Genomic DNA, 8589 nt, shown 5'->3' with positions numbered 1-8589 from the left:
GGCGTGGGAGTGCTTCGCCACCGGCGAGGAGCCAAGCTTCTTTTAAGCTACAGGAAAACAGTTGGATGTCTCCGACGGGCAGCGGTGCCCGGTGTCCAGTCGGAGCCGGCTTGTTCTTCCCGTCGAAGACACAGAAATCCCCTGAGTGGTGCGCCAAAAATAGTGAGCACTATCTGGTTGGGGGGACGTGTGCGGCGGAAGTGCCGGCGGCGGCGTGCGGCGCGCGGGTGTGTGGCAGGTGGGAGAGCGGACACACCTGCGATGGTCGCATGGGGATGTCGAAGCGCTGCAGCGTGATGCCGCGCCGCTTCAGGTCGAGGTAGAGGTCGTCGGCAGGGGCGCCCTGCAGGCGGGGAGAGGTGGGGAGAGGTGTGGGGAGGTGTGGGGAGATGTGGGGAGGTGTGGGGAGAGGTGGGGAGAGGTGGGGAGAGGTGGCGAGAGATGGCGAGATATAGGGAGATATGGTGACTGCTGAAGTGTCCCTGAAGTGTCCCTGTAGTGTCCCTGAAGCGTCCCTGAAGCGTGCCGGAAGTGTCCCTGAAGCGTCCCTGAAGCGTCCCTGAAGCGTGCCGGAAGTGTCCCTGAAGTGTCCCTGAAGTGTCCCTGAAGCGTGCCGGAAGTGTGCCGGAAGTGTCTCGGAGGTGTCTCGGAGGCGGGCTCACCTAATACGCCCCCCACACGCTCCATATCTCCCCTCTCCCCATATCTCCCCATATCTCCCCTCACCTGATACGCCTCCCACACGCGCTCCTCCATAGGGAGATACGGGGAGATGTGGGGAGATGTGGGGAGATATGGACACCTGATACGCCTCCCACACGCGCTCCTCCATAGGGAGATGTGGGGAGATGTGGGGAGATGTGGGGAGATATGGACACCTGATACGCCTCCCACACGCGCTCCTCCATAGGGAGATGTGGGGAGATGTGGGGAGATGTGGGGAGATATGGACACCTGATACGCCTCCCACACGCGCTCCTCCATAGGGAGATATGGGGAGATATGGGGAGATATGGGGAGATGTGGGGAGATATGGACACCTGATACGCCTCCCACACGCGCTCCCCCATAGGGAGATATGGGGAGATGTGGGGAGATGTGGGGAGATATGGACACCTGATACGCCTCCCACACGCGCCCCTCCATAGGGAGATATGGGGAGATGTGGGGAGATGTGGGGAGATATGGACACCTGATACGCCTCCCACACGCGCTCCTCCATAGGGAGATATGGGGAGATGTGGGGAGATGTGGGGAGATGTGGGGAGAGATGTGGACACCTGATACGCCTCCCACACGCGCTCCTCCATAGGGAGATGTGGGGAGATGTGGGGAGATGTGGGGAGATATGGACACCTGATACGCCTCCCACACGCGCTCCTCCATAGGGAGATATGGGGAGATGTGGGGAGATGTGGGGAGATGTGGGGAGATATGGACACCTGATACGCCTCCCACACGCGCTCCTCCAGCATCACCGGGAGGAGCCTCAGCTCGTCCTCCGCCTGCGCGCGCCGGGAAGGGAAGGGTCAGGGACACTGGCACACTTCTCCACACACACGAGGTGGTGGGGCAAGGGCCAGGCGGCCCTCGCGACTCCTAAGGGTAAGGTACACTTCTCCACACACACGAGGTGGGAAAGGCCAAGGGCCAGGCGGCCCTCGCGACTCCACGCCCAGAGCACAAACGGGCAGCACTCGGTGTCTCACGAGCGCTTGGGGGAGGCGGCAGTGAGGGTGACGGTGGCGCGGGTGAGAGCGAAGGTGGTGGAGGGGAGGGGGGGCGGCGGTGGGGCGGACGGCGGCGGTGTGCGCCTGCTCAATCAGCTGCTCGACTTGCCCGGCGCCAATCTTGGCCTCAATCTCAGGAAGTGATGCGGCCGACTTGACCACCGCGAGCCGCTCCTTGGCGATGCCCCCCACCACCTTTGCGTACTCGGCCGACGCCGGAAACGCCTCGAGCGGGACGCGCGCGGGGCGCATCACCGATGTGCGCTGCGTGCCAGCGCGTTGGGGGTTGCGCGCACAAGTGTGTGTGGCGGCGCGAGCGGAGCGAGTCGGAAGGGGCGTGAGGCGGCGCGGCGGCGCGTGTGCAGTGGGCGCTGGTGTCGGATCGCGGGCGTGGCGAGATGACAAGCGAGGACGGGGCGACGTGTCTTGAAATCTCGGAAGCGCCCGCACCTCGAGCGCGGAGAGCGTTTTGGTGTAGAGGCCCTCGAGGATGGCCTTCGCCTCGGGCTGGACGGGCAGCCCGACGATCCCGGTGCTCGTCTTGCAGCGCGCGTGCAGCAGGTGCGCCGGGCCCCTCGGCGAGCCGGTGGTTCGCAGCACACCAGCGGCGCGAGCGGTGAGCATTGTGTGTCGGGAAAAAAGAATTTCGGCTGCCGAGCAACACCGCTTCGACGGCTAGCGCATCACACTCTCCTCTCCTTAAAATCCCTGTGTGGTGGCGGCGTGCCGTTCTCCCATCCCTCCCTTGGGTTGTGTGTTTTCCTTCTTTCTTTCTTTCTTTCGCGCTTCCATTTTAGAATTCTTGAGCTGAAGGCCCTGTGGCTATTTCCAATATATTCACTCTGACCCGCAAGCTTGAAAACGTCTCCAACGGAGCTCCGTGTTGCTCCCAACGCCATCCCCCGCGCTCCCTGCGGCCATGGTCGATGATCCTAGTATAAGAGGTCATCTGGCTACCGCACCCGCACCTGCACCCGCGCAGCGTGCAGGGAAGCGTAAGGCTGCACCGCCTCGAGCACCGCCAGACAGCAGTGATGACGATGGCCCATCATTGCATGCGCCAGCACCGGCGCGGGCAGGGCGGGGGGCCAAGCCGGCAGCCAAGGGGTCCGCACGGCGCAAGCCGCCAGCAGCCAAGCCAGCAGCCAAGCCAGTAGCGGCCATGTCGAAGCGCCAGCGACGGAAGTGATCTGTACACACTGCATGAGTATGAATCGTGTGTGTGTGTGTGTGTGTGTGTGTGTGTGTGTGTGTGTGTGTGTGTGTGTGTGTGTGTGTGTGTGTGTGTGTGTGTGTGTGTGTGTGTGTGTGTGTGTGTACTATTGTACGAGATTTGTACATTGCGCTCTAGACGGGGGCTCTTGGGCAGCAGCTCACAGCCTATTTTTGGTCGGTTTTTGGCGCTAAAAATGCAAAATTTTCTTCGCGGGGCTCTGCCCCGCACCCCGCTGGGGCTGCCAGCCCCAGACCCCAGGCTGGGGCTCCGCCCCAGACCCCGAGTTAGGCGCTGTCGGCGGCCAGAGGCCGAGTTACGGCTGCAGGCAAAAGTCGCTCGCTGCCGTCTGAGCTCGAAAAAAATCGCGATGTAGGTGGATGGATTGGCGAGAGACTGCGACGAGGGATATAGATAGGGAGAGGCAGACGCCCGGGACTTCCCCTAAAAAACCCGCGGAGTACTCGCTCTCTTTTATGTCCCACCATGCAGAGCGCATCTCTCTCTCTGTTGTGCGAGGCGTGAACCGCGCCATTCGCTCTCACCTGGCAACCCTGTCTGCACGTCTCGCGCGCGCGTGAACAGGGCTCCAGGCCCCAAATTACGTGTGAGTGTTAGAGTTGTTTGGTATTGCTAAAAATCTCTCCCACACATGCGCTGCTGGCACGTGATTTCCGCCAAAAAATCTTGTTTGCTGTGAAAATTCCGGCGTGGAGAGAGGGGAAACCCCGACCGGTAGGGCCCAGACCTACCCTCCTACCGGCATCAGGTCCGGCCACAAAAAATAAACCGCGGTTTTCAGCGGGTTGTGAAAACCAGCGGCCGCGGCCTTCATCGCCCAGGTGGGGGGTCCAACCATGGAGGCGGTGGGAGTCGATGCGGCGATCGCAAGGGCGGAGAGAGAGGCCAGCGACCAACAGGCTGCCCTTTTGCGCAACCAAGCTCTGATCACACGCTTGAAGGAGCGCTCCAAGCGCCTTGACGGTGAAGGCACGCTCGTTGAAGCCAAAGCGCCGCCGCCGCCCAGCCGGGACAAGCTTGCCTTCATGGCGCGCGCCCTCCTCGGCATGGCGCAGCAGCAGTTTCAGCGGGTTCAGCCAGTGAGCAAGCCACTGGAGCACTCTCCCGAGCCGGAAAAGGAGATGCTGGAGACGGCAGTGCGCAAGCCGGAAAACGAGATGGAGACGGCAGTGCGCAATGCCCTCCGAGAGCTGCCGGCGCCGCTGAGCGCCCATGACATCGAGGCGGCGGTGGGGCGGGCGGTACGCGAAGCCCCGATCCGCGTCGAGGTGAACTTCGACGAGCACCTCGCGTCCTCGTCGCTCTCGACAGCGACGGAGGCGGCACTCGTGGACACGGGTTTTGCCCAAAGCCGCCGCCGCCTTCAGCTGCCTGGTTGGCGAAGGTGCGGACTACGGAGGCTATGTGCCTGACGGAAGTCTCCGCCCACATAATGCTGGATCAAGACATTGGGTACGAAGCCGACGGCTACATCATCAATATTGCCGCCGCCGTTTTTGTGGGCCTCCTCCTCCTGCTGGCGTCCGCGCTCCTCTTCTGCTTCAAGAAGGCCGCGGAACGAAAGCGGCATCAAGCCCGAGGCCAATGCCGCATCGGCCGCCGAGTCTGCCTAAGACTCCCCTGCTCTCCAAGAGAGCCAACTCCCTCGCTCCACTGGCATCGACCGTTCGCATTCTTAGTGGGAGAAGGACTTGCAGGTCACAATCAATGTCCGTGTGACGGTGCTTCTAAGGAGAAAGTTCTGCTCTTACTGGACTGTGGACTGTGTTCACAGTCTTGTGTGAGGGAACGATCCAAGTGCATTGTAACGACCGGCAAGTGTGTCAGACACAAATGCCGCTACATGTCGCGGCAGGCGTCCCCCGCCCGGACCGCCCGATCCGGCTCGTTCGCACCCGGCCAGCCATTATCGCCGGCGAGGAGTCCCTCACCGACCCGAGGCTCGAGCGCTGGCCGCCGCAGCTCAGTGTTCGACACAACCGATCCCGGCCCGCAGCAGCGGTTTGCTCAGGTCTCGGTCCTCTAGCCCCCAGCATAAAAGCTCGACCGTCATGTGTCACTGCGCCAATCCCAACGGCGGCGACGCACCTAGGACGTGTCCTATGGACCATCTCTGTCGTGATGTGTGGGCCCGGCCTTGACTTGCCTCACGGGCGAGGGCGAGAGCAGTCTCCTCCACCACCCGCATGGCCTCGCCCTTCGCTGCCGTCGACGATCATCACAGCCTCCCAGTCCTGGCGATTCGACAGTCCCTGCTGCCGCACGTCTCACCACATCCACGCGTGTGCGCAGGTGCGAGGTGAGCTGAGCGCGGTCCAGCAGCGGGTTGCGCACACGCTCGGCTCCTACGAGGCGCAGTCGTGCGGCGATGAGGCGCGAGAGCGGGAGCTGTCGATCGCCGACCTGGGCGACGCTGCCCGCGCGCGTGCTGAGATTATCGTACGTTCGCTCGGCGACGCGGCGAGGTGGCTTCCGAAAAGCAGCCCTGCCAGAATCGGACTGGGCCGACCCATTCCACTAGTAACTCGGAGCTCCCTCCCCGACCGCTCCTCTGCGGCGTCCAGTCCTGCATGTTCTCCCAGAGTTGCACGCCAAGCGAGCTCTGATACCCCCCCCCCCCCTCCCCCATCACGATTCTCACCCAGTGAGCGGACGGCCGCAATCAAGCAGCTGCGGGAGCAAGCCTCGAGCACGGTCGAGGCGGCCCAGGGCCCCCGCGGCGTCAGGGAGGAGGCGTGGTCGCGATTGGAGGCTGACGCCGACGAGACCCTTTCAGCCGCCTTCTACCAGGGACTGTGCGGGGTCGAGGTGCGTCATATCAGAGGAACACCTCCTTACCTAGCTCCTCTGGGCTCCTCGCCTCTGCCCTCCTCAGCAGCCGCCATGCCAGTCGATGTGCCTACAGCGCCAGCAATCGGCGCGCCCATATGCCATCGACCGACGCGTCCGCGCGCACGGCAACAGGCGCAGCATGGACGAGTCTTCACGTCAGGCGGCGCTCTGCTCACCTCGGCGGGCCGATTGCACCGCGCGTCGGCCGCGGCCTTTGCCGAGGCGAGCCGCGCGGCGCAGCTCGACCAGCAGGTCTGCCTTCTCGCATCCGAGCTCGAGCAGGTCGAGGAGGAGCGCGCGTCCGCCGAGGCTGGCCTCCGCGACAAAGCCACTAGGATGCTGAGCAGCTCGCAATCACCCACACGCAAGGCCTTGGTCCGGGCAGGGGCTCCGAGGGAGCCACCCCGCGCGACGTCGCCCTCGGGCGGCGCATCGCCAGCCGAGGTGTCCGCGTCCGCGCTCACGTACGTATCCGAGCTGAGCGACTGGCTCAAGGATGTGCTCGGAGGAAAGCACGTCGACGAGGTGACAAACACGCTCGTCACAGCCTTTCGCGCTTGCGCGGCCGCCGCGGAGGCGGACGCCGCTGCGCTGGTCGCGGCGGCATTTGGTGCCGCGGGGCCAGAGCGCCCGTCGGAGCGGGACAGAGCGGCCATGGAGCGAGCTCGGTTGCGGGTGAAGGGGCACATCGCCACGCAGGGCAAGTCCGACGGCAAAGCGGGGGCTACGGAGCTGTCGGTGCAGCCAAGCGATGGCGTCGAGCCGCTGTCAGAGGCGGTGGCAAGCTCGGGAGGGGGCGCCGATAGCGATAGCGAGGAGGAGGCGGCAGAGGCCGGTGAGGAAGAAGAGGAGGTGCTCGCCAAAAGCCACGACGGGGAGGAGCAGGCAGACGCGAAGGCTGGGGCGGAGGAGCCGTCAGAGGCTCTTCCAGGCGGCGCACTGGCTGACGCGGAAAAACGGCGACCGCTGCTGGTGGCCGACAGTGGCGGGTTGGGGGAGCTCGAGAGGAAGGTGGCGGAGGAGCCTAGCGTGCGACACCCTCGCAACACAGGCGGCGAAGGCGGCACCGGGGCGCAAGAGAGGGGCGGGTCGGCGACATCGGCGGCCGCGCGGGAGCCAGCATTCCCTCAGGATGGCTCGAGTGAAGCCGCCATCCGCGCATCCTACGAGGCGGAGCTCCTCGAGATGGAGGTCGAATTTGACCGGTGAGCGGAGATTGGCCGAGGCTGGCCGAGGCTGGCCGAGATTGGCTGAGATCTTAGATATGCACAGAAAATGAGCGGAGGTCGGGATGTTGGGCTTGCGGAGCCAAGTCTAGCTGTACGGTCCACGTTCTCCAGCCGCGCTCCTGCTGACTCTGTACCCCGTTCACAGGTACTGTGCCGCAGCGGAGGCCCACTGCAAGGAGCTGAAGTCGGAGGTGGCGAGATCCGCCTTGGAGGCGGCCTTGCTCGGCGACGAGCTGGACGGTACAGAGGTCGAGCTTGCGGACGCCTGCGCGTCGCGCGGGGCAGAGGCGGCCGAGGTGCAGCGGCGGGCGCGGGCGTGGGAGGCGCGTGTGGTCTCGCTGCAGGCCCGGCACGAGGAGAGGCTGCGACAGCAGCGGGCAGAGCTGCTGCAAGAGGCCGGCGCGCGCTGCTGACCATCCGGTGCACGACACGTCGATGACGCACCCCGTGTGCGGCGTAGGCGGACACACGGTGCAGTCACGAGGCGCGCGACGCGGCGGGGGTGGCGGAGGCAGCGAGCAGGCGGTTGATCGAGGTCGAGGGGGAGCTACAGCAGCTGCGTGCCGCGGTGCGATTGCCCCGAGATTGCCTGAGATCACTCGAGCATCCATGGACCTCTAGTCACCCGCTTCTTTGCTCGTCGCAGCGCGTACCCAGCTCCGAGGAGAACAATAGCTCATGGTTCAACGCTCCCCTCTCTTAGGCGTCCGCCGAGCGTAATCGGTACGAGTCGATGTTGCGTGAGGAGGCGGTGCGCGCGGCATCCGTCGCCGAGCAGCTGGAGGCGCAGGCCAAGGCGCTCGAGGCTGCGAACGCCACCTTGTACCAGGACAAGTACGCGTTGGAGACGGAGGTGAGAGAGGCCAGGGAGTCTGCCGAGGCGGAGAGGGGCGCGGCGGCCGAATCGAACCGACAGGTGCAGCACACCACAACTGCAGCCACCACCTCTCGCCTCCGCCTCCGCGACACACACCTCCGGATCGCCACGCCTCAGCCCCGCACTACTTGCCACGCCACGGGAGCTTCGTGACTTGTGATCTCAGGCTGCGGAGGCGGTGGCGAGGGCCGACGCGTTGGTCGCGGAGCTGTCGAGCGCGGACTCGCTTCGGGACGCGCTGGCCTCGCGTTTGGCAGAGCTCGAGGCCGCAGCGGAGGAGTGGAGGCAGCAGCCGAGCCTTGGCGGAGACGCGCCTTCGCCCGCACCGCACGCCCCGTCGCAGAGCGCCGCGACGCAAGTCTCGCGACCTCCGTCGCTCTGCGGCTCGCGACCGGTCTCGGGGTTGCGCAGCGCCGGGCCGGCGATGCTGGAGGGCCGGGAGCAGACGGCGGTGGTTCCCTCAGCGGAGGGCGCCAGGTCGCCGACCATACGCACACACGAACACAGAACTGCAAGAGGCACTAGCGGCATGGCAGGCGTCAGCGTGCGGAGACGTCCACTTTCCCTTGCTTTGCCTTAGGTCGCCCCGACCAGGCTCGGCACGATTGCACATCAGGTGTGCATGTGCGAACCCACACTGGGGACCCGAAGCATATGCAAAACCGCTGCAACGGGGCAGCAAGAACT

General features: G+C 64.8%; 1 protein-coding gene across 1 annotated transcript in view; it reads right to left on the bottom strand.

The window, feature by feature from the left end:
- EMIHUDRAFT_430456 (NDUFA5/B13 subunit of NADH:ubiquinone oxidoreductase) overlaps window positions 1–2354 on the bottom strand; it is a gene marked incomplete at both ends in the record, with an annotated part of 3112 nt that extends 758 nt beyond the window's left edge. Inside the window, 4 exons of the mRNA XM_005774994.1 lie at window positions 256–343; window positions 1443–1505; window positions 1815–1955; window positions 2181–2354. Of these exons, the coding sequence (XP_005775051.1) occupies window positions 256–343; window positions 1443–1505; window positions 1815–1955; window positions 2181–2354 (466 nt within the window). The remainder of the gene's footprint in view (window positions 1–255; window positions 344–1442; window positions 1506–1814; window positions 1956–2180) is intronic.
- Between the last annotated feature and the right edge of the window lie 6235 nt (window positions 2355–8589).

Source organism: Emiliania huxleyi (genome assembly GCF_000372725.1).
Source record: "Emiliania huxleyi CCMP1516 unplaced genomic scaffold EMIHUscaffold_301, whole genome shotgun sequence".
Classification (NCBI taxonomy): Eukaryota; Haptophyta; order Isochrysidales; family Noelaerhabdaceae; genus Emiliania; species Emiliania huxleyi.
Note: the sequence above shows the minus strand (reverse complement) of the source record. Positions and strands in the feature narration are given on the sequence as shown.